This window comes from Onthophagus taurus, chromosome 6 (assembly GCF_036711975.1).
Source record: "Onthophagus taurus isolate NC chromosome 6, IU_Otau_3.0, whole genome shotgun sequence".
In the NCBI taxonomy this organism is placed as follows: Eukaryota; Metazoa; Arthropoda; class Insecta; order Coleoptera; family Scarabaeidae; genus Onthophagus; species Onthophagus taurus.
This window is the reverse complement of record NC_091971.1, coordinates 16216388-16244117: the sequence shown is the minus strand read 5'-3', so window position 1 is coordinate 16244117 and position 27730 is coordinate 16216388. Positions and strand designations below refer to the sequence as shown.

The 27730-nt window shown below is 32.3% G+C and overlaps 1 protein-coding gene across 2 annotated transcripts in view; it reads right to left on the bottom strand.

The window, feature by feature from the left end:
• The window catches only part of LOC111423700 (Arf GTPase activating protein drongo), a 47446-nt gene extending 22894 nt beyond the window's left edge, over nucleotides 1–24552 (bottom strand). For both annotated transcript variants that reach the window (XM_071196304.1, XM_023057000.2), the window contains exons 1-2: nucleotides 24359–24552; nucleotides 7810–8447 (exon numbers count right to left, since the gene is read on the bottom strand). In XM_071196304.1, the coding sequence (XP_071052405.1) occupies nucleotides 7810–8447; nucleotides 24359–24522 (802 nt within the window). In that variant the 5' untranslated portion in view covers nucleotides 24523–24552. The remainder of the gene's footprint in view (nucleotides 1–7809; nucleotides 8448–24358) is intronic.
• Between the last annotated feature and the right edge of the window lie 3178 nt (nucleotides 24553–27730).

Below are 27730 nucleotides of genomic sequence, written 5' to 3'. Positions count from 1 at the left end.
TCACTGTAGAGTTCAGCGTAAAATCTGATTTGTTATTGTAGGAAGAAGGAAAAAGATTAACTTTAACGTTATAAAAATATTAAGAAGAAAAAACAATGAGTTGTTTCTTGGGAAATTTTAAAGTTAATGTTTCTTTTCTTCCGTGTGGAAAATTGTGTGAATAAAAGAGAGAGTTAAAGCTGTGAGGGACCATTCGGGTCAAAGTGCATTATAAAACGCATGCATAAAAAAAATTTCTTTGATCTGTCCCTCTATAATTTCAATTTTATCATGAAGAAAATTATGTAATAACTCTATAGTTTGTTTAGCGGTTTTTGATTATAAAAAAACCACTTCCTTATTTGTTCCATTTCATTATTTTTATTTTTAAGTTTAAAGTGCAAACACAAAATTAAATCAAAAAAAAAATTAATTTTAAACGTACTAAATCTTAGATAAAGTTACTGGAATTTTAATAACAACAATATTTTGTAAAAATTCTAATGACTTTCTAAATGTGACGTTATTAAACAAACAGTTTATGTTTTATTAACATTATGATAACGCAATGTTTACAAACTTTTAAACTGGGAGTAGACGCCGAAACAGTATCAACTATCACGAGAACTATAAAAAAAAATTAGCGATGAATAATAAATCGTATTCGGATTTCAAAGGTCCTTGCGTTGCGTTTTCAGCCTTTGATACAATAATTATTAGGAAATTGTGTACTTGTTTTGGTCGTAAAATAGCATCAGGAAATCCAATCGTAACGCTATCGATAATAAATTCATCGAAGGTCGAATAGTTTGTTAATCGAGGCGCGTGTATAGTTTTTTAAAATTATTTGCGCAATTCTTCTCGAATCGCATCTTCGTTCGTAGAATTGTTATTGTTTTTAAAAAGCTTGTTGTTGAAATTGTTTATGACAATAATCAAAGAATATATTTTTATATCCGAAAACGTCATCAAAAAACAACATTTTCTTCTGAAATCTAGTTATTAGATATGACCCACGGCGAACTTGCGTCATATCACTGTTTGTAACTGAATTTCTAAAGAATTTTTATTGTTGATTACAAGTATTTTGAATTTTTATCATCAAAGGATAAACATAATTAATTTTTTTTAATCAGCATCAAAACACAACAAATAAATTATCTGGAGAATATTAATAAAGATTTCTAGGATTAAGTACTTAATATGAGTTAGGTTAAAAGATACAAAAACTTTTGAAATTTTGTGGCGAGAATGATTATTATACCAAGGCTGCGACTGTTTATCATTGACGGACGAGAGGTTGCAGCTGAAGCGCTTCTATCAAGGCCATTAATGATAAATCGTGGCCGAGATATTCGCAACGGATTTTGGGTAGAAGTGATTTAATGTAATAAAATAGAAGTAAGAGGAAAGAGTTTAGTTTTAAACATAAATAACTGGTGTCAGCGAAAAAGTAGCATTTAAGCAATAAATAAATTAGCAAATTTAACACATATAGTAGATTTGTAAAATACAAAATATTTCTGTAAAAACCTCTCTTAAGGTTGTTCTTTATCTACTTATGAAATGTCAATATCGTTGTTTTCTTGTTCATTCATTATCGTTTTTGCACCATAATAATAAGAAGGAAAATCACAGAACAATACAGAAGCGATAGTAACGATTGGTTCATATAGTCTATTACTTTCTCCGCTAATATAGCTGTATGTATTGATATTTCAACGAAAAAACACATTGTGTCACTTTTATTTCTACCGTGGTAGCACTGAATTAAATGTATTAAAAATCATTCTATTAAATGTTTAACAAGCCATCAATTATTTGGTAGAAAATGTTAAAAAACCAAAAACGGTTATTGTAGCTTTTATATATAATATTTTCACAGCAGCAGCAGATTTAACTCTATAATACCGAGTATATATAACTGTATAGACGTCAATATCAATGGTCTAGTGCAACTATACTTAGCTTGTTCAGCGAAATTGAGATATGCAACAATGGCTGGTTCTGTCGAGTTTATATGTTAAACTTATGCGATTTATGGTGAAGAAATAAAAGCGAAATTTTGTACTAGGAGTAGGCAGATTGTAAAATCAGAAACCTAATAAATAGGCTTGTGGCATGATTTAGTACAAACATTTATTATTTTATGATTTACAAAAAATTTTATCGCAAGAAAAGATCGGCGAAATTTTTGGTACCAGATGTACAAAGCGAAGACTACTTCAACAGTGATAGATGAATCTCATCTATTAGATGATAAGTAGCCGTTCTCAAATTTATAAATTCGTCCATTGGATCAGTTCATTCCTAAAGTTCATTTGGGATAGAAAATACTAAATAGAATCCCAAAAATCAAAAACATCAATTTGGGATTCTTTTTGTTACAAACAGAACTAACAATTAACATACAACACGGACTAATCGAACTGTCATGCTACTATTGGCAAATTTTTCACTTTTACCAAGGGAACAGAACGGTCTGTGTCGATTTCAAAGAGATATTAGACTAATGCCATTACGAAGATTTGAACAAGAAAAATTTTGCATGTAATTGATTCCAAAAGAGGCGACGTACAACACAAACACTTACCTGAACTAATTATCCCGTGTAAAAGTATGCTAAAAGAATACGCACAAGTATTGCTCTTTTACTTTTTATCTTTAACTTAAAGAACTTGAAAAAATAGCCGCCGAAGATCATGGACTGAAAGAACCCTTCGCGAATGGTTTCAACGTTTCAAAACTGGTGATTTTGATGTCGAAGACAAAGCTTGGAATATTGTCAAAGAATTTTAATATTCGATAATGATGACACCCACTGATGAGCTGAACATAGCTTATAGCCGTTTCACTCCGTTTACATCAAAAGGGCGAGATCCAGAAAGAAAGATAGACGGCATATGGAGAAGCGAAATTTTATTGGAAAGGCAGAAAAGGAAGTTTTTTATTGATCATGGACCGACACAAAACAACCAGCAAAATCAACCACAAAACCAAACATTCATGTACTCTATTATGAGTTTTTGACATCAAATGAAACTGCTGTTCGTTATCAACAATAATTAGTGGAATTAAACCGTGAATTGCAAATAAAACAAATAGAATGGGCCAAAGAATGCGATAAAGTCGTAGATGAGCTGAAATGAGAGGTCGAGTACTTTGCAGATATTTCAACGTGAGATTTTCACTTGTTTCAATCTATGACAAAACATGGCTTGATGATTGAAACGACACTAAAGATTAAAAATTTTTCTTTGACAGCATTCTACGGCAATTATACTTAAATTCGCAATAAAAGTTTTTTTTAAGTCAAGAAAACAAGAAGGTCGTAAAGGGGCATGCATGATAGAATCGCACCGACCAAGAACCGAATAGAAAGCACTAACATATTGATCAACATTAGCGATTATTACACGAATCGTCTTCCATACAAATATAAAACCATCATAATCTGTGCAATCAAACTACCAAGTAAACTATTGATATCTTCTTGGACAATAAGTTAATTTAAAGAAACTGAATTCTAATCCAGAATAATGCGCACCTGATTAACTGAAATCAAAAACCACGTAAACATGATCGATGCTGCCACAAGATTGAGTTCGTATCCTAAAGAACCAGTTCAGAAGACGCTCCATGGATAGCTTAGTCCAACAATTACGTATTATTTCCTCCTCTCGCTGGTTCAGTGAAAGGATCATTCATAATTAAGCTTTTAACAAAATACAGCATCAGCAAAACCCAATGGTAAAGTTGTTACCATGAAAAACCAAAAAATTTGTTTTGACATTTGGAAAAATGTCAAGGAAATGTAGTTTATACATCACCAGAAACTCAAAATGGATTAGTAAGTTTTTATGGCGACTTTATTACAGAGAAAATCTTAGTTTTTCTAAGAAACAATGAAGTTCACTTTCAAAAATCTTTGGTAGTGATTGAAATGGCGGTTGAATGAGGAGCAGAGCATGTTGCAGGAGAGAGGCCAAGATAATTCCACTTTTTGCCTATTCCCGTTGATACCAGTGATATTACCAAGATAGAAATAATAGTCGCCGTTGTGGTTTCTCGATTCTCTCCAAACGTATGCATCACAAGTTCCAGACTCTTCCTTTATTGTTGAAAGTATTTTGTACAAGTTCTAAACACCATGTTCGGAGAAATAATTTGAAACTACAATAAAAGTTGACTAATCTTAGGTTTCTTTAGATCCAATATCACATTTGATCCTCAGGCGAAAGTATTTCTCGAAACATTTCTTCTTAAAATTCCTGAATAGTGCCGGATTGAATAAGTAATGTGCTCACTTAGAAATAGTTTTTCTGTCGCATCGGGAATATACAGTGTGTTAATTAATTATCGTACCCGACGTCATCATTGCAAGTATGCAACCAATATGACAGTATTTTTAATGCAATACGCGATTTGCGTATGATGCGTATTACACTGTGATATTGGTTGCATACTTGCAACCAATAATCGGGTAATTATCGGGTACGATAATTAATTAACACAGTGTATATCCCTGGGTATATAGTATCGTTGTTAGTATATATGTAGGTGTTAGCAGCGGACTAAATTTGATATCGATAGTTCCGTTACTGCGTTCTTTTGTGCAAAATAGTTATTTATCTTTGCTGCGTTAGACATCTGCTTTTCTCTTCGGTTGTTTAACACTTTCACAACCCGCGTTAAAAGAAAGATATAATTAACATAGGTCCTTTTTGTAAGATATATTTTGATATGATTTCATCCGTAGAAATTTTTTATTTTCTAAAACATCAGTGAAGATTACTTTATACGGGCTTGTTCTGTGGGTAGAACCTTTTTTGCAGGCATCCTGAGGTGTGCTATTGACATGGATTAGAATTTTATCAAAAGTTTAACATAAATAATGCTATCAAAAAACAACTTATGATAGACAAAAATCTCTATATTTTGGATTAACTTGCTCCATACAATAGAGAATGTAGAAGTCGATATTTCAATTGGCAGGATTTTATGTACAAACTTCTCACAACTTTATTTCAACATTTTTGCATTCGAAGTCTCGAATCAAAATATTGTTTTATTTTTTGCCAAAAAATCTATGAAATAAAAAAATTATAATGGCCACCTCTAGGGGAACGTCATTGTTTGTTTAATAGTCTTGGTATAAGTCAAATCTAGATTTTTTAAGCACTAAGACCCATTGGTATAACCGCTGAATATTTTGGCCACTCCATTCAACAAAAAATCATTAAAATTGATGGTTTAGTTATCGTGGTATCCCCCTTGTTAAACCCGAAATACAGGTTGCGAACAAATATCTCGACTAGTTGTAAAAAAAAATGTAATGCAAATAATTTTAAGTCCGACACTAACTTAGGGTTGGTTTAAAAAATTAATTTTGCATTCAAGGTATGTTTTTATTTTTCTTGTACCGGTTTCTAACGGTGAAGACCATCATCTGGAGAATCGTTGTCATCCATTGTGTGACCCAAGAACTCTCGATAAAAAGTTGTGCAAGTTGTGCTAAATTAGGTGTTTTCATTGAAATAAAATTTATTAAAAATCACATTGGAAAGATGCCAATTGACACAAAAGCCAAATGGGCAAACCAAATTCATCCTTACAAATCAACTTCAAAACTAAAATGAGATTTGTTAGGTATCGAAATTTCGAAATTTTCATTCAATAGAAAGGCTAAATTATTCACAACTGATAAGAATTAAAAAAATATCTAGATAGATATCTATCTAATTTTTTTAATTATCAAACAAAGACGATTTTTATAAAATAAAAATCACGTGAAATCGATTAAAATTTATCCAGACTCAATTCACCAATTTGAATGATTGATCCAAATATATCCGTCCCAAATACCGACGCCTTAACCTCTCTCGATGACCCATTGACCCGTGGCGTCCTCACATCGTCGGTACATTTAAATGCAAATTATCCTTTGTCCGACGCCACAAGGACCTGCTGCTGTTCTTCTGTACTTTAATCACCGCTTGTTATGGCGCCTCAAAATTGTTGAGAAACCGTCTGAAATTTTTGTTATGATTTCGACCACGTTTTCAGCGATAAGATAAAAACATTGAGGAAATACAAAGATTGAACTATTTATACATATTTATTTACGTTATATATTTATTTTGCAAATACGTGAACTAAATTTTAATTTAGATTGAAACTTTAGAAAGCTAAAAGCTACTACAAGTCGAAGTGAGTGAGCAATTGCCGTTGAACTTAGCCTCAATGACGTTTCTGGTAACTGGGACGGTGGTTTCGAGAACTTTCGTTTCGCCTATAACTAAAGCCGTTTATAATACCAATTTTCAAACAACTTTAACAAGAAATAATCGAACCAAACGGAAAAGCTTTTTATTTTAAACGCTTTAAGTACTTCAAATTACGTAGGAATGAATATTATCGGTTTGCCCAGGAACACGTGACATCGACCCGAAGACTAGCGGAAGTTGCGTACATACGCCACAAGCAACGACCGATTTAAATAGACGATGTGTGAAAATGGTTATGAGGAAATATGCAGGTAGATCGGGAATTAATGATGACGGAAGAATTTATTTATGAATCTCTGAATGGGTGGTAATGAAACGGTTTTAAATGTAATAAGTACGGTGAAATTGTAGTCTTGGTGTGTGGCTAATAAAAAACTTCCCGGTCGTTAACCCGCACGTCAAATAAGTGTTTGATGGAGTTGAAACCTCATGACCTCGTCCGAATCTAACAATCGTAATCTATTTTAATTTAATAAATAGTATTATCTGATTTTTTGTAATAAATTTTTTAAAAAATCTGATAAAATTAAATACACTTTGATATAACGGATTAATACGGGAAAAGGAGTGTCTGTTATATGAAAAATTTTTAATTTGCACTTTAAACTGTTTGAATGAATAATTTTAATGCATACAAATTCGAACAGCAAATCTACAACGTTGTGTTCTTTATTAGTTAACTCTAGTTTTAGTTCAATAAAAAATATACAACAATCTAGTGCTGAATAACAACTAAAACTAGAACTAACACTAGAACTAGAAACATTCGGGATTAGCCGTCTTAACAGACGTGCGGCTAAACCCGAATGATTCTAGTTCTAAGACTAGTGTTAGTTTTCGTTGAATAAGAACATATCTAACGCTGAATAACGATTAAAACTAGAACTAACACTAGATCTAGAACTCGAAACTTTCTAGTTGTAGGTCTAGTGTTAGTTCTAGTTTTAGTTCAATAAAAAATATACAACAACCTAACGTAGAATAACAAGTAAAACTAGAACTAACATTAGCATTAGACCTAACACTAGATCTAGTACTAGAAACATTCGGGTTTAGCCGTCTTAAGAGACGTATGGCTAAACCTGAATGATTCTAGTTCTAGGTCGTGTTAATTCTAGTTTCCAAAAAAATTAATTAATCCAATAAAAATATACAGCAATCTAACGCTGAATAGCAATTAAAACGAGAACATAGAATTAGAATGTTTCGGACTTATCAGTGCGTCTTCAGATGCAGGCTAATCGAGGAATCTTGTAAAACTTAAGTTTTGATCAATCAATTCAAGTTAGGTTCATTTTTGATTTAAAATTAAATATTTTAAATATTTATTAAATATTTTGTAAGCAGACCGAAAAGTTTAGAAACTTAAAATAAAATTGACGAGTTACTACAAATTTAAACTCAACCCAAGATATATATATATAAATAGAAAGTCAGAAAACTAAAATTCCAGTATCTTTTCTTGATAATTATCTTTTCCAATTAAAAAGTATTTGGTTCAAAGAGAAATTAAAAATTAAAGAAAAAATAAAAGATAACTTACTTGCTGGAGTATTAAAGACTGGATTATTTTCAAAATTCGCAAATGATGGTTGTTGTGGTTGCTGTTGTTGATAATGTTGTTGATCTTCTAAAAATCTTTTTCCGTTACTAATAACATTATTATTAGTAGCATTGAAGATGTCGGCTTGATCGAAATTTGCAACAAACTGTTCTTGTTTTCCCAATGCAACAATTCCAACAAACCCATTATTATTATTTACCCCATTTCCATTAACGATCGGCCTCGAGATACCGTTCGGCCTCGGCAACAAATTCTTTTCGTTCTTCTCGGCAACCATTCCGTTTAACCTGATCGGCTTCGATTCCGAAACAAAACTACTACTACTACTGTTGAGAGTCGACGGTTTTACGCGTTGTGAAGAGCCACCGCCGTTTGCTAACGTAGCAGCCGTGGCTGGCTCCACATAATATCTCCTCCTCTCATATTTTTCTACCATAAGGTCGTGCACGTGCTGTTCATCTCTAGGGGCACCTTCCGTCAACGGTTGTCCCTCATACAAACCCAACCACGTGCGTCTACAATATTCGTTACCTTTTTGTTGCATTAATTCTATTTCTTCTGGAGTGAACGTTGCCATTGAAATCGATTTTACACGATGCGGGGGCGTCAATCCACGTCTGAAAATTATACAAGAAAGGGACCGATTAGATTTCTAGTGAAATGGTGTCAGTTTGTACATGGAACTGTTTTTTTGAATAGTGACGTCAATAAATGTTATTATAAATTTGTTTTTGAACTCGATCTTATAAATACATTTTAGACAGAAAAAAATATATTAAAAATTAACAATTAAAACTGCTTCATTATTATTCCTAATTAACGAATATAACCAAAATTGATAAGATAACTTATCAAATAAACATACCGATATAATAACCTTTGTTTTAACACGTAACATTGCATATTTACATTGTCATAAAATCTTGCCTAATTTATAATAACAAGAAAAAGTAACAACAAACTCGTTTAAATACCCCATTTTCAATATTCCTGTAACACTTTCTCCATTTCAAAGACAACCTTAAAGAAAGCGACAATAAAATGTACCCATTCTTGTTTAAAATATGAAAGCTGAGTCCAAAAATAGAAGCATAAACAAATGTTTTAACTGCGTATAAATTATTGTCGCACCAAAATCGGGTTTGAAAGTAAAATTTTTTGAAGTCTTTATTGATTTACACTTTAGGAAGTTTGCATGTTTTTAATGAGGTCAAGTGGAAAAGCGTGGATTGGCATAAAAGATGTTTAAACACTGTAGAATGACGACACCTGCATATTGTCGCTGAATCACGCACGTCACCGTCGCTATCTATCTATGGCTAAAATAGTCACTTCCTTTATTCTATATTCGTTGGAGATGAATGCCGAGAGTTACACAGTCACAGCTAGAGATTATTTCAAAACATAAAACCCCGTCTCGTCCTGTAAATCTCATTTACAATTCGAATAGACACGAAAAGTATTGTTTTAAATTTTTGTAACGATCACTCAACACCAACGAATATAAAAAAAAACTTTAACGTGATTTTCACAATAACAACTCTAAAACCTAAAAATAAAAGCCGTGTATTTTATATACACAAACCGCACACGTTTATATGTGCAAATCGATTTCTGCGATAGCAAATCTCTCTCTGTGAGGATTTATTTTTACACCTTTCGCGGAGGCCAATTACATAATCAGATTTAGCAGACAGATTACTTCTCTTGTAAGCGCGTGCGTAATTTTATTCGTTAATAAAAATCAACAAAGAGGTCGTCTCTTTACGGTTAAGTTGATTTTGCACGGGCCGTAAAACAAATAATGAGAATCTCTTCAACAGATGGAAAGCGATCATCAGCAAATACACAATTTAATTTCAAATACTAATAGTAGCACCTTTTCACTGGTGATTTCATTCGCTAGACGACGCGGTTGAAACCGTGACATTGAACGTTAATACACTAATTAAGAGAGATTACTGCTGGCTGTTTGAACCTTTTAAAGTTTAACTCCAGACGATGAGATGGATAGATTATTTTCGACGTAGTATCTTCTTTATTTATTGTTCTTTTTTATTAAACGTATTTTTTTAGAACATTCATTGCATCTCACAAGGCTAATATGAGGAATGTACTAGATTCAATAGTATTTTGCTCAAAATAACTTCCTTGACAAGCTATGGTTTAAGTCGGTTACTAGAGCACTTCAGCTGTGAGGATACATCTAATACAAGTGGTATTTATGGAAGAGAAAAAGTCGAGGGAACCGAGGAGCCATATAAATATGTTTACTAATCAAAAAATCGTTTATTGAAATTGCAGTATGTCAACGCGCATTGCAGTGATGTAACAGCTATTTGTTCTTGATGCTTGGTCTCACACATGACCCTTTTTCATAGTCTATCAAGAACTCGGTAAATGTGTTAATTAATCGTTTGGCCTTGAAGTACAAACTCTGTAGATGATTCTCCCGGTAACGAAAAAGTAAATTTGTATGAATTTGATTTTGGTCTTGGAGAAATTGAAGTGTGACATTTTGTGCCTTTTTGTCATTCTGGCTGATATTTTGCAAATTTTCAATATTTTAGATTCCATATTTTGCAAGTTAATCAATATGTGTTTCATAGGTCAATAGTTCTAAAATAAATTAGTACTAAATGGTAAATAAACATTTATTTACTTAACAAGTATTATTACATTAAATAATTTATGACGTGTTAAGTATTTTTATTGAAAGTGTAAATATTCCTGCTTTTTCCATTCCCGACGATTACGTAAATCTGAACAAAGCATGATGAAACAGGTCTTTTTACACCTGTTGCCATCCTGCAGCGACACTAAATATTGTCACCCAATAACTGTCATATTTGAAATACAGAATTGTACATGAGACTTTCATTATAAAGTTACAATTCCTCGTAGAATCCCAGTAGTATCAGCAATAGGGTTGGAATCTCTGCATCTATATAATTTCAGCTCCTGCAATGTTTCTGGATACTAATCGTGAGGTACCCCACGATTGGAAACTCAATTAAAAAAAATCTCCAAGACCTTCGAAATAAAGCAAGACCTGAGACCAGGAGATTCACTGTCAGGCTTACTCTTTAATCTCGCACTGGAAAAGGCGATCGGAGAAATTGAAATAAGAAGGGGCAGCACGATCTTTTATAGATCGTAACAACTACCGGGATACACCGATATTATAGATATTATAATTAGCAGTAAATGAGACGTGAAGGAATTTTTCATCGTACTGGAACAAGCTGCAAAGAGAGGCGGCATGACTTTTAACAAGGAAAAGTGGCAAACAGGTATCTTTATGATCTTCTGAGACTCTTCTGTTCATGAGGCCTTACCCGCAGGGTATACAGAGTGGAGGCGTGGACTTTGAGCCAAAACGCTGAACGAACACTGGGCCACTTTGAACACAAGGTCTCAAAAAGATTTTCAAATTCGTGATCTAACAGGGCCAGTGGTGCAGAAGATATAATTTTGAACTACATATATTGTCAGAACTATATTGATAAGTCGCTTGTAGCATCGTAGAGTAATTGTAATGTGTATCTTATGTCAAATTCAGAAGTCACCAAAAAAGTCACGACAAGTAATCCGGAGGGAAAAAGAAACAGAGCCGCTCCTGGCGCGTAGGATGCATGATGTCGAGGATGACCTCAAGACCCTGAAGGTGTCCAAATGGTGTAAGGTGCTAGAGATCGAGCAGAATGGAAGAGATTTTTGGAGCGTTGCAGGATCCATAATAAACTGTCATGCCGATGATGATGAAAAATATTTAACTGGAGATCATTTGTGTCACACTAAAAAACACTGACAATTAGATATAATAACAATGTTTCTGCCGAGCTGAGTAAAGCTGAGCGAACACCCAGTAAAGGACGACATTACTCAGCAAATCTAAAGGACAAAATAAACGATTAAAAATACGAATAATACTGGTTCATTTAGCATCGTTTAAAAAGAAATATGTTATATACGATATTTTTGATTTGATAATTAACTCAACGAAATAATAGCGACAAAATAATTTTATAAAATAATCTGTTACTAATAAGACACAATAAACAACGTACGCGTATTTTGATTTAATAGTTTTAAAATATTCTAACCTTGCCAATGTCTATTTTTGTTAGTTTACAGTAACGTTCATTAGTAAATGTAGATCCATCTCGGACTAAATACGTAATTCAAATCCGATATCAAATTAACATTTATTATAACAGGGCTTTAAATATGGCTTTTAAAAGGGTAGTTACCATATAATGCCCTCAAGAAGATTATTTTTTCACTGTCGGCTATGCTGAAGACCTTTCAAATGTAAATATGTGGGGGTGTTATTTAGGTAGCACTCAATATAATTGCGAACTAGTATTACAGAAGGAGATTCTTAATTCTTCACTGTGTTTGTCAAAAGTACGTAAACATCTAAATAGAAACTGTGTTGCATATGTCGAGGAGACTACCCACAATAGCGGCTATGGAAATCATACTGAACCTTCCACCTTTAAAATGTCACATTTAACACTGCAGTAGTCGCGCCTCCGATTATTACAAGAGTGGGCTTATGTCATCTCTAAGATGATTATTCAATGCATGCAAAAGTATTAACTGGTTAGTCCAGACAGACTGTCTACATCATCTCTTGGATGACATGCGACTATTGGAGTGCTAAGAGGTGGCGTCGGTTTTCACGTTACAACTTATATAGGATTAACGGAGAGATTCTCTATAAAAATGGAGCACTCTAAAGTGAAGCAGTAGAAAGCACACTTCTACTGAAGTATGTCACAGACTATACGACGGCTGAAAATAACACTTTAACATCTACACTGGTGGATCAAATATACAAACTGATGCAGGAGTCTTCTGTTGTGATCGTTAGCTTCAACTTCAAAGGTAGACAACCTGTTTTAGATTTAAGTAGGGAAAACATTACCTCTAAATTGATTATGAACTGCCATTTAAGACTTGAAAAGGTCGACACAAGAGGATAGAGCGAAACACGTCTTTCTCGTGAAATAAACACACCCACAGGAAAAGGAGCTGCCAGAAGAAGGCTTTGTTGATTAAGACGAACTGTATCATCTTTAGTATCACATATTAATATCATCAAAAATCTAATACTCATAGTTTTTAGATTGATGGGATTGCGAGTTGCCAAGAAATGGAGGAAATAAGTTTATGACAAAAATTATATCTATTAAAGATGTACAAGTAAAAAATATTCTTTGTACAATACTACGAAGATCAGGAATATATGAGTAGAAAGCTGATAGAGGTATATGATATGTGGAAACTCGAGGCAAACCTCGAAAAAACGCTGTATATGTGTGATGTGTGTAGGAGGACAGAACAGGGATCTTAGAAAACGGCAAACAAATCAAAAAATGTACAACACACAAGTATCTGGGAATCTCAATTACGAATGACGGAATCCTAGACATATGGAAGCGAAGTATGACCATGGAAACGAAAAACGGAAAAATATCTAGCCGCAGAGTTATTGTGGAAGGAATCCGGGAAATCATTGATGCTAAATGCACTATAGTAGATGATATAAAAACGAAACAACTAAGATGGTTTGGCCATATCCAAAGGCGGACTTCTCAAACAGTTTTTGAATTTCAGTTTTCCAATTATTGTCCGAGTGAGCGATCAAACTCTTTTTTTTTGCCTGCTAAATCCTTTATTCGCTTTAATAACAAAAGAACTTGATTACATTTCGACTAAGTACATTTTCTACCAAGACATTACTGTCACCAAGAAGAGGACGCATCAGCATGTGACGGAACACTATCATGATGGTAGACACCTTTAAGATTCTCTTTAATTGGTCTTAATCTCCAGATACTTCAAATGAGGTAACAATATCGTCGTCATTTTTGTTCACATCTAACCATTCCGCAGCACCAAATTCATCACAATCATGAAATCCACTAACTAGCACAGTTTTGCCACCTCCTTAACACTTTCAAGTGGTTTTTTCTGTCACTGTAAACGTCTTCTCTAACAAAGCCAAGCCACTATTGTAACCAAAATCAAACATTTAATATTGAAAGATTCTGCGGCAGAACTGTCCGAAAATAAACCCTTTCTTTGAATAGTCAGTTCCTCTACTACATGTATTGAGATCCTGTCTGTACTACGTCTCTACATAAATCCCAAATACATGAGTTGGGACAAAAACGTATTTTTAATGCATTGGGCAAAACTTTGCAAACTTCCTAAACGAGTTTGGATTTTTAACATTCAACCGTATATGACACATGACACGATAAAAACAAACCAGCTATAGTTATAACCAGTATTTGATACCTTAAGGATCATATTAAATTGTATAACACATTTATATTTTAACATAATAAAACATTTATAAAAATTACTATTAAATTTGTAAATACATAGTTGGAGAATGTTTTAAGGGGTTTAGATACGGCATCACATATGATTTATTTTTTTGATAAACATGTCTATCGTTTCATTTATCTTCACTATATTTATTTTCTTCGTTTGATATACATTTTTCAGCCTAATTTTTCATACAACTTTTCTAAAATAAACATAAAAGCGTCATTGTTTAGGTTAAATCTAGTATTAACTCAGTTAACAAATATAACTTTACAATTTTGATACATAAATAGATTCTATTTCTTTTCGTTTAAAAACATCAACATTAACAAGAATTATAATTTTATCTTTACAAGAATAAACCATCTTATTCATTTGTATGAATGACTTGAATGAATGTACTCTTTATTTGATTGATACGAATTTTTCAACCTGAATCGTCCAACTTTGAATGACAACTATTTTCTATTTCTTATCTACACGACCTACTTTCACAAAACTACAACAACTTCTTGAATTTAATTCTTACTTAAAGTATTTCTGTAAAAATCATTTTGAAAGATTTTTGACGTCATCTCCATGGAGGAAATCGTAAATCTCCATTAGAGAAATTTACGGTTTCACGATGACGATGCTAAATCCCACGCAGGGAACGAATAAATTTGCAATTTTATACCATTCCTAAAAATCGATCAAGTTTTAAAGAGTATTTTCGCGTGATATAGCGTAGGTGAAGGTCGAAATTTGCAAAGGTGAACTTTTATGGAATCATTAAACTCTTTCGTTCTTCTTCCTCATTGCTCGAGTTACATCACTAACCCAGACTACTTGCAAGAAAAGAACTGGTTCCTTTCGAAAAAAAAAAATTAAAGAACCGTTCAAGTTCAATGTCGAACATCGACGTAAAGGTAGGTAGTGAATCGGGGTCGAATTTGTATAATAACGTTCTCCGGACTCTCCGGTCCTGGATTTTACGTGAAAGTGCTATTCGTTTCTATTTGGGGGGACGCCTTTTTACAACTGCTCGGCACGTTCTCTTGACGGCTGCGGCAACTTTGATACGGCTTCTTCTTGCGATATAAGAATCGTTTCCCCCCATCGATATTATGTGTGTTGTGCAGGTGGGAAAGGGACCGGCTCAGTGTCTGGCACGGTGCGGTACTAACAGTTTTCACCGAGTCACCGTCATTTAGTCACGTGGTAGGTTACAGTATAGGAAATAAAATGAACCTTGGAATTTATTACAACTACTATTGAGGATGAGAAAAAAAATCTCATTAAACCAAGAAAATTATTTATTAATAACTGTTGTACTTAGCATAAACATTTCAATACAAAATCCATATTCCAATAGTCTCATTTTGCAGCATAGAGATTGAATCTTTTGAGTCTAGTTTCTCTTTATAACCGAAATATCGACGATATCTCAACTTCCCTGGTTACCAATTTCAAATCGACTCATGCATGAATCACCACGATTCCGTTATTTCTCTCATTTTCATTGTACTAGGTTTGCATTAAAATGTAAATATTTTTACATAAAAAATTCATTACACAATTTCTAAGAAATTTATGATTTTTTTGTTATATTTACTGTGAAAACGCCCACATCCATATATTCAGGAAGCAATCGAAGCGTTATCTCCATGATGTGTGCGGTAGTTGAACCTTGGCAGCTCCCCCAAGGTTCTTTTGATAAGAAAACACGCTGAAAGTGCATTTTTTGTACAAAGCTTATGTATGAATAAATATTTCAAAATAAACAGTTTCAAATAACTACGAACTTAGCATAACTAACATTTTCAAAAAATGCGTTGATACTTTTTTCGTTCGATTTTATTTGACCTGTGAACTATGAAAGAATGTGGGATGGGCTGAGTGAGGTGCATAACTCGAACCTGGACGGGTATTTAATCACCAAGGGTGGGTCAGTCTACGTCGACAGACACAAGATTGAGTTTCTAAGATCAAGAGAAAGGTTGCTTCCCTATTTATAGTCTACGTTAATTTTAACAAAGCACTAATGATGTAAATTTAATTATAAACTTTTTCAGCGGTTCGGTTAATAACCTCACAGGAATTTACAGCTTTATTCATAATAATAATCTGAATGGGCAAATAAGTTTATTGTTCGGTGCGATTGTAACGTGTTTACATCTTTAGAAAGATGAATGAGTTAGCGAGTAATGAATGAAACGTTATCCGGTTTAAAATAAAAATAATAAAACGTATTTGTTTTAACACCGGCAAAGTTTTATCTTCAAAGTTTGTTCTCGCATTCCAGATCCAGGTGATCTTCTATTCTTGAGACTCAACGAACCTTTACAACATCCGTGCGCGTTTAAGAACGCAGCAGAGTGAAAGGTGGCTTTGACCGGCAAAGCGATGGCATTTGTTCCGCAATGGCGGCGGAATTTGCGAACCCGTCGAAGAAGTTTAATCTTGCCTGGAAGAAGAAGAACTCTTCTATTTTAACTCAAAATTTCCAGACGAATAAATTTCTCAATTAATTTTAAAAATCGTTGCACACAACTAATTAGTTTGACATAGTTTGAACGTGTATGAACCAGATTCGAATAAATTTCTAAATTTACTTCACGTGTAATAAATTCCGGGACACAGATACTCAAACGGCATTTAATTGCATTGGTATATCCGTATTTAAGTAAACCTTAATAAATCAACGTTCTCAACAAGAAGAAGTATTCTTGGAAATATAATAAGATGGATAAAATGTTTGATCATTAACACATATATAATGTATCAAATTGTTCCTCTTTTTAATTTTTTTTGCTTTTTCAACCGTTTAATGATTCTCATTGCAATGACTCCAAACGATGTAGTAATAATCATGGTATACACGCCCAAAGGTAGTTTCATTATGTTTAGTGGCCCAATCAGCTCATTGAAATCAAACTTACCAGTAAAAAGAAGTTGAAAATTGTGAATAAAAAAAGACAAAATTGACTTACTAAAGCCATGTCCGAAGATTCCTACATTTCAAAATTTGAAATACGCGACAAAGAATTGCAAGGCTTGCATTTTATGTTGGTACCATAATTTGATAACAATTTTTGTTATCAATGGAATATTCAGCAGTGTAACTAACTCTTCCACAAGCATTACGGTAGCATAGTCTTTATTAAAAGAAATCTAGAATTATAGTGCCAAGGGATACATGAAGTCTAGCGTTAGAGTGCAATGTGTTGCAGACGGAAGAGTCAGACACTTTCCTCTTTTAAAACCATGGCCACATTCTTAGTATTAACTTGATCAAATTATTGAGTTGAATTATTGAGATTATTACTTCTAATTTTAATGAACCAGATGATTTATTAAGTTTTCTGAAGCAGAGGTGTTGCTATAATAGCTAGAAAGTAAGAAACTTCTAATTTTTGCTTTATCTATTACAATCATACTTCGCAAGATTATGCAATCAGTTCTGGTTACTGGTTAGGCATACCTCCGGCTATAGTTATTATCTAAGAGGTTTGAACAGTGAATTTAAATTTGCGCTTGCGATCTAAGTGGTTTCGGACGGATCCGGATTAAGATGAAGGTTACTGTAAAGAAGCGAAATTAACTATCTTTACAATATGCACTTCTCCTGAATGATATGTACAATCAATACATAAGGGATAACAGCATGAATTACACATCATGTATTGTAACAATATTCATTTTCAAATTTTAACAAAATGGAGCTAAATTGAAGGCATTTTAAACCGAAACATAAAGTTTCTGTAATCGGTATGTACTTGTTTAGAGATAAAAGATATAATTGTAAAGAAACGTAATTAAAGATCAATCAACAGCGTAATTTCAGCCAAATACCAGCACAATCCTCAAAAAGTAATATATCAAATCCAAACCAAAGAATGTACAAACACAATGCATAAGATAAGTAAGTTTCTAATCACAAACATAATCTCTTTTTGATGATGTAAATAAATTGAACTATTGAACATAATTTGTAACTGAAACTACATTATATGTAAATCAAAATTTATTCTGTACAGAACTTGTAAAAATGTAATACAAAAAGTTTTGAACGCAGTGTACGAAAACTAGGATGTGAAGCCACTGACATCTTCAAAATATGAAATTGCAATTAAGAAATGTTGATAATAGCTTTGTAGGAAAGAGACTAATATTTCCCGATAAGATATATAAAGAAAAGATGAAAGCAGTTTCTTGAAATACAATTGTGTAAAATGGAACACGTTTGCAATATAGAATTTTTAGCAATTAATGGCTTGCAAAGTTTTTAAAAACGAACGTAACTGTTTTGCCAGGAAATTACTAGTGGCAGATCTACTCCGAAGAAAGATGGAAGTGCAAATGACATTCGTACCATGCAAATAAAATATCAGAACATTAATTAAGTAGCCATGATAGCATAAGGCAAAGATGAGCACAATAATTACTATATATCAACCACAGGCGGTGCATCTTTCATGTAACTAACAGATATTTTTTCATATTTGAACAGTGTAACAAAAGGACGTGATACACCCCAGCAGAATTTCCTGTCACTAGATTTGCAAAATCATCCTTAGCAGTATGTGATGCAGTTTTTTAAATATAATGACCATCTTCAGCTAAAATGCAACATCCTCAAGAGTAGCAGCCAGTAATGTAAATGGGAAGTGTTTTCAAAAACGATCGGAGCCAATTGATGTCCGGAATTCGATTAAAAAGGGTTACTTAATAATCGTATCTCAAAATTTTGGATGTTTCCAGAACACCTTTATTACAGACATTCTACACTTAATGGTTTCAAAGTTCTCTTCACCACCACTCTATCTAAATAATATCCTACCGCTTTTACTTTTATGGGATTTATTGCCAACAGCACTTCGATATGCTATTGAGCGTTGTTTAAATAGTAGGTCACAACTAATTCACTTCATTCTTATTGATTCACATCACAACGCATTATATCAAATTTTGAATAAAAAAGCAAAATCGTTCTAAGATTAATAAAAATCTATACTGATTGGCAACTTATAATGTAACAAGATAGCATATTCCCGTACATCTACATAAGTATTCGGTGCTGTTAAATGTAGATACATAAACATGCAATTGTAATGCTTTTATGTGTTGTAAAATCCACTTCTTATTTCTCGTACATTTGTGGAAATCTTTACTAGATTGGTGACCACCAATAACGTGAAAATAAAAACTTACACCCACGTTTAACGCATTCGTTGCAATATGAAGCAGAGATACTGCGAGTGCTGTTTAGTTCGATGACGTCAGACGTTCGAAGAAGTTTAAAGAATGTAAATCTTAAAACCGATGAAAGTGGTTTGATGAAAATGTAAGAATTTTGACACGTTGGTGACGAAGAAGCATAAAGTCACTGTTGATGAAGAAGCAGAAACGACGAGTACACAACAAGATGAGTACTCGAACATGAACAAAATAATAGAACCGGTAATGATAAATTAGTACATTTGCAATGTGCTATGAATTTTAATGATTTCGACGAATTCATACATAAAGTTTATTGACTTGATACATACATGCCAAACAATTACTTTACTGTATTGGCATAGCTAAATAAACCCAAAACATGTATACCGAAAAATAAAGATTGATGTTGGCACATTTCGATAAATAGAGCAATTATCTATTGCTGATTATTATGCGATGTCTATGAAACGTGGATATGTGCTTTCCATATGATTTCAATTTCCTCAGAGTGGGTAAGCTAATTAGAGGGGAAGGTCTCGGAACTTATCATAAATATTGTGTGTAGAATTGATATGTAGAATGGTATTGAAATAGAGATCCTGCAATTATGGGTAAGATAGACGTGGAATTATGTAATATTGAAATTCTGCTTACTGTTTCTCATAACCCAACATCTATTGGTTTTAATTTAAGTTTTGACTCACTGTCCCGTATTAACCTTGCTGTTTACCACATTGTTGTTGAGGGTGACTTTAATATAAATGTTTCAAACAGTCCTGAATCATTAATTAATATTTTTTGTCGAAGAATCTTCTGATAGCTCAGTGTGAAGACCTAACAACTAAAAAAGATACTACGAAATATGTGCAGTAAAGTATTCTTCTTCTACTTGTTTTAGATGTGTTGGTCTGAGGAATTCTGACTTTGCAGCAATAAGATAATTGAAATGATTGACAAACGCAAAGCATCTTGTTTGCTCTGTCATGATTGCTGTATCGGTTGGGTAACATATCAAATTTTGGCTGATTTTATGGTCTTAAGTCACCGACAACACCTTCTCCGGCGAAATACAATTATTTGCTTATATTAGAGCTCACATTCTTTGCCGATAAATTCTTATAAAACGCAATGTATCTTGTTTAGTTAAAAGTGTGGAGTAAGTGATAAACAGTTATCCATAGTATCATGTAGGAATGCAGCAGAAGTATTCTTTCAGGTGAATTGCCGCGACATTTTTGTGACCCACTAGTTCTGATCCAGTTTAATTATTGCAATATTATATTTAGTCTATGTTTATAGTCTCAAATTGCTTGCAGGACGTGGGTTGTTCAAAACTATTGCTTACACTTCATTTTTGGCTTTACCGTAAAAATTAAATCTCAAAGCTTTTGATATATCTAATCAGTGTTATATCATGGAAAGCCTCCTTATTTAATATTACCATTCCCAACCGCAAACCATCAAAATTTTAACAGTCATTGTCGTATGAAATGGGTAGTGTATAGGAGATAGTCTCTGATTCTTCGAGTTGTAATTGGTCTATTACAATGTTAATGTTTGTGGAAGGGCAGGTTCAATGTTCGTGATTTTCGTACTTCGTTTACACTCTTTTGCATATAGTGGGAGGTAAGTTGCGGATGAAAACATGGAACCAGAATTACAATGTCAATTGCATAAACGTATCAGTTTTGAATATGTTATTAGACATAAACATTATACAAGAGTTGGGTGAAGTCCCACAATAGTCCAAAAAAATAGTTGAACCTGGATTTGTTGACGTTTCCTGTATATTTATTTTCTTGTTCTTTCTATTGTTCATGTTAAAAATTGTTGGCTAGTTTTTAATCCATTTATTTTTTTTAAAATAGTGATGTTAGTAACAAGTTCCGATGTAACCGGAAGTAGTACAAAAATGACGCTACCACTAAAAGGCAGATTTCTTCACGTTATATTAAGGTGCCAAATATCAAATTCATTGCATCTAATTTTCCTATAAAATTCGAACTCTCGTAGCCGTGAGAAATCTGAATATATCAATATATTTGAAATCAGCAACCCAAAATTAACTAAAAACACTCAACTCATCAACTGTACAAAAATCTTGCAGCACAGCGTTATTACTGATGCCATATGGTGAATAGATTTTAATTGCAACTCATCCAGCTTATTTGTAGCAATCCCTACTTGAAATATAATCTAAAACCATTTTAAGAATTTGTCCGAATTTGAGATTTGTTACAAGAACTGAACAGCGATGACATTTTGGTTTCAACTGGCGAGAGTAGGTCTTTGGTATCGGACATAGACCTTAGCCTTTTGATGAGGATTTTATATGATCGAAATATATTGGCAAACAATGCAATCAGGGTACACTCCAAAACTACGTGTATTACAAGAAAATTAGTTTTTTGTAGTTTGTTATAGTTTCCCTCCAAATATCATGCATTTTGGCAAAATGTGGTATGTATAATGTATGTACCTATAACGTATAAATGGCATTAAACAGCAATAAACTATATAATTTAAACCAACAACAGTATGATATAGGCTACTTTAGAGAATCATGGAAGAGAGAATACTAGAAACATTTTGATGTCACAGATAACGATCAGAAATAGAACTTTCAAAAATGTTGTAATTCTGGTTTCGAATTCAACAACTAATTCCTTTTCCTCTGAAGATTTTTAGAAAAAAAAGTTGATATTTTTCTTTTCAATTATTATTTATAGATTTTTAATGCCACATTTACAATTCAAAGATTTAAGAGATTACTGAGTATATTTTCCTTATTCCGAACATTCCAATCATTGTACTACAATCGCATTAACTAAGTTACTTGCAAAAACTTTCAATTACTCTGATTGATATTTTATAATTTTTAAACTTCGCAATATTAACATTTTACCATAAAAATCTAGATTTCAAAATAATTTTAACGTTTTATCTATTACACCAAGTCGAGTTCGTTTCAAACAATTTGTTTTCACACTGGCCTGAAAACGTTCTAAACACGACTGTAAACAATGTGCAATATGCGCGAGCGTATTTCGTCCTTGGTTCTCAATATTTACATGATAACCATCTTGAAATCCTGGGAACAAAACGTTTTGAGCGCGGGACAAGTCGTAATTTTTCAAAATACCACCATTTAAATACAGAAATGACCGTATCGTTCTCTTTACGTTTTGCACATTCCATAACCGGACCATCGCAATGATAAACTGCTGCTATTTTTATCATTGCCGCTCGTTAATTTGTCGGAATATGCTCGGGAAACATTTTATTTTTAATTCTCCGGTGACAAATAGAAATGGAGGAATTTCGAAATCAGAACCTCCACGTTTTAGGTGATAACACAATCGTAAATGAGGAAACAAAGTTAAATCTTTGAACACTCACAGTGAATCACCGACTTTTACCATAACTTTTTTTTTAAACAAAAACGGGTTTAATATATTATTATTACCGATAGAAAGCCGTTAGGCCGTTATTATTGCAACAATGCAACGGTAACCGTTTGTTCTAATTACATTCGCATATGATTTTAATTAACCGATAATTGCCTTCACGTAATGTTACCATCCACGGTTCTTTATATTGCAAGAAAATTTCTTATGTAATTTGTTGATATAACAAAATGAATCTTTTGTTTAAACCATTTCAAGTTTTCTGGTAAAATTGTTTTGTGTTAAAAAAAATCATAGAAGCCAAATGACGTAATCTAGAAATTCCATGTAATCTAGATTTTATTAGCATTATAATTTTTAATGACTCAATCTTAAAATGAGCCCAACTTCAATTTTATTGTTATAAGATTATCCTTATCTAAAAAAAAAAGAAAGTATGTTTTGTGTGATAATTCAGTTAATCTGAAATGATACTAAACATTTTGTACATTTCCGTATTAGACCTATTAGATCTGATTTGTCTTATGTAGATATAGTGAGATTTTGCCTTAGTTTCTTAATGAATGATTTGTGGTAGGCCTTATGTTTTGCTGAAGGAACATTATAGCAGCAGACGTATTCTATCTTGTGAATTGGAGCGACATTTTTTCATCTTTGGCCTTGCCCTATAAATCATATTTCAAGCTTTTGACATATCTAATCAGTGTTATATCATGGAAGGTAGTGTATAGAACATAGTCCCTGATTCTTTGAGGTGTTCTTGGTCTATTGTTACAAGCAGCAGTATTGTAAGGCAATTCAATATGTAATTATATGCAATTTCTCATCCATGTGGTGAAAACATGGAACCAGAATTACAAAGTCCATTACAAAGACGCAGCAGTTTAGAATATTTTGTGATAAATTTTGCGTTAGTTTCTTGATCATCCCACGTAATCTAAACTTTAAAATCAACATAAAGTTTATTTAAAATTTATTGGTAATAACTCTCCAAGGTTACCGTTACTATACGTTTCATGATTCACCTTATACCCAAGACTTAAAGAGGAATAAATAGTATTGTAATGACGCAAGATATCGAGATATTATGAAGACAACGTATGGAATGTACCAGATCTTAAGGAAAGGACGATAAAAAGGTAAAATTCTTCTGAAAAAACAGGTGGTCGGGGTTAATAAGGGTAATAACAAGGATGAAGAAGACAGGTGGGGTCCCTTTTAGATCTTGGGACCGAAATTCTCTTCTTTTCCCATTCAGATTATACCTATTTCCGAGCTGGGGGGAAAAGGTTTTTCATTGAAAAGAAAGGATCAAAGATCATTTAGATGTCTGGCGCCGTATCACAAGAGAAGACGACTTCCAACAACACAAACAAATAACGAAATCAATTGTGTTATGGACTAAAACAAGATTGTACATAAAAATTTATATTCTAAGAAAAATTAATTAAATTCATTCTCTTTAAAGATTGCAGACACACATCCGGAGAGACCGGAGATGGAATTGACGCAGGTTATAGTTATATTGTTTAACGTGTTATAAGATACAAAAGAGATTGAAAATTTTTACTTACAGTATTCCGGAACATTTTGTACAGACGAAAGAACCTATCGTAACGTTCACATATGTAGGTCCGCGTTGGTTACAATCGAAACAGTACTTGTTATGAGGTAGCGACACTAAATCGCGTAAAGTTTTCAAGTTCTTTTCATCCTGCTTTTTGCGTGTTGACGCCATGTTCGGTCACTTTACACTGACAACTTTTGACTGTTGAACCGAAATAGTCTATAAGTTTTATTATCGATAATGTAGGAAATTATTTATTATTGACAAGTAAATTTTTAAAAAATCTTATAGATGGCGCAAAATATGAAGTAATTAAATTATTAAATAAAAAAAAATTCAATTCAATCACAATTTTGTTTCTAAAAATAGTTTAACAGTCAATTTAGATCATTAATTTTTAGTAATAATTTTTTTTTGAATTTGTATAAAAATTTGATTACTGAGATTCTAAACCAACTTTATAGATGGCGCTAAATTTGATTTAATCTTAAAAGAATAATTTTATTTATAAACTCAAAGAAAATTAAAAGGATTTCTTATTAAGTATTAATATTAATTAGTATTAGCGAATTTGAAGTAAAAATTATTTATTTTAATAAATTTGTATAAAAGTTTCAATTTTATGAATAAAATCATAGATGTCAGGACTAATTTTTATATTTGAATGAACAAATTAAAAAAAAACGTTGAATTATTTTCTCGATCAGTAAATATATTGATTTAAATGAAGAAAACTAATTCTTCTATTCCCTTCTATCCCTGTATAACGTTTTCATAGCATGGATGTAAGTTCTGTTGATGCCTGCATCTGTGACAGTAATCCATAATTTTTGAAACTTGACCATATCCAACGCTTTTATCTGATCTGTATATGCAATATGTATTTCTCTTCCTTTTGGCAGCTTCTTCTCAACTAGATGTCTAACCGTAAATAAATTATCTACGCAAGATATTCCAGGTCTAAAACCACTTTGTTCCTTTTCCTCCTTAATTTCTCTTTCTTTTCTAGTTTTCAGGATTCTTCCATTCGGAAATTTTTTAAATCCGGCCGGATACTGGATAGTTACCAACGCCCAAAGCCAAAGCCGAATATTAAAAACCTATTACTTAGTACTCCACTATTCACAAGAATTAGTGTCTCTTTTAGGTTTTGGACAGTGCAGATAATAATCAAGTTCAATCTCAATAGGACTTTTTTCATTGAATACAACTTTATTTATATAAGGTTTGTCATTAGCAACCTCATTGTAACAATCCCAACACGTTATATAAAATCTCTTGTTGCAGTTTCGTCTAGTTTTTTTTCTCTTCGCTTGTCTGTCGCTATTATCACTTTCGATTATTAATTAAAGTATCCCCTTTTTAATGCAAAAAGCCGTTTTGAAAAATCACTTTCAGTTCTTGAGAAATAAATTTTTCAAATGAACGACCATTTTTTCGAATATTGCAAGCAATATTGCAATTTTCGTCGATTATGTTTTAAAAATTCGTATAAAATCGGTTTCTTGGAATGTTAGTATGAAAATTTCCCAAAATGTTAATAAAAGTGTCCTCTTTCCAATGAATCAACACATTTTGAAAAATAACTTCTAGTTTTTGAGAAAACAATATTTGAAGTTTTGATAAAATTTTCAATGTTGCAAATTTCATCGATAATTTTCAAATTTCGCTATAAAATTTATTTCTTGAAGGATCCTTGTGGAAATATCACCAATTTTAATTAAAGTATCCTCTTTTTAATGCAAAAAGCAGTTTTGAAAAATCGCTTTTAGTTTTTGAAAAATAAATTTTTGAAATGATCGACAATTTTTTGAATTTTGCAATTTTCGTCGATTAAGTTTTAAAAATTCGTATAAAATCGATTTCTTGGAATATGAGTATGAAAATTTCCTAAAATGTTAATAAAAGTGTCCTCTTTCCAATGAACTAACACATTTCCAAAAATAACTTTTAGTTTTTGAGAAAACAATATTTGAAGTTTTGATAAAATTTTTGATGTTACAATTTTCATCGATAACTTTCAAAATTCGTTATAAAATTCATTTTTTGAAGGATCCTTGTGGAAATATCACCGATTATTAATTAAAGTATCCTCTTTTTAATGCAACAGGCCGTTTTGAAAAATCACTTTTAGTTTTTGAGAAATAAATTTTTGAAATGATCGACAATTTTTTCGAATTTTGCAATTTTCGCCGATTAAGTATTAAAAATTCGTATAAAATCCAGTTCTTGGAATATGAGTATGAAAATTTCCCAAAGTGCTAATAAGAGTGTCTTCTTTCCAATGAACCAACCCGTTTTGAAAAATAGCTTTTAGTTTTTGAGAAAACAATATTTGAAGTTTTGATAAAATTTTTGATGTTGCAATTTTCATCGATTACTTTCAAAATTCGCTATAAAATTCATTTCTGGAAGGATCCTTGTGGAAATTTCACTGATTATTAATTAAAGTATCCTCTTTTTAATGCAAAAAGCCGTTTTGAAAAATCGCTTTTAGTTTTTGAGAAATAAATTTTTGAAATGATCGACAATTTTTTCGAATTTTGCAATTTTCGCCGATTAAGTTTTAAAAATTCGTATAAAATTGATTTCTTGGAATATGAGTATGAAAATTTCCCAAAATGTTAATAAAAGTGTCCTCTTTCCAATGAACAAACACATTTTGAAAAATAACTTTTAGTTTTTGAGAAAACAATATTTGAAGTTTTGATAAAGTTTTCGATGTTGCAATTTTCATCGATAACTTTCAAAATTCGCTATAAAATTAATTTCTTGAAGGATCCTTGTGGAAATATCACCAATTATTAATTAAAGTATCCTCTTTTTAATGCAACAAGCCGTTTTGAAAAATCGTTTTTGAGAAATAAATTTTTGAAATGATCGACAATTTTTTCCCTTCCAAGTGATGACGTTATACTTAACCCTCTGTAATTCCCGCACTCCTTCCTATTTCCGTTTTTGTATATGGGGATTATTTGGAACATTCTCCAACCTAGTGGAACAATAAAGAAATGAACTACTTCTGCTTCTCTTATCTACAGCTCCACTTTTTTGCAAATTGTCACGTTATGGATATAATAAATCGTGAATATTAAATAAATAAAGAGGCCTTGAGACCGACTTTTAATATTGATTTCAACGAAAAAAAATAGTTCTCCAAACTTTTTTTATTGAAAATGGAATGTTGTTTATTCTTGCAATATCTTATCCATGTTATGTTTAACCAGCTTATCCCCTTCAGTATTGATCTTTCTAGTACAAATACGATCTTCCAATGTTTTTGTAAATAGAAATACTTTCAGATTCATTTCTGCTATTTCAAATGAATCTGTTTGTTTGGCAAAATAATAATATTTCTGATTCAATACTACAAAATCAA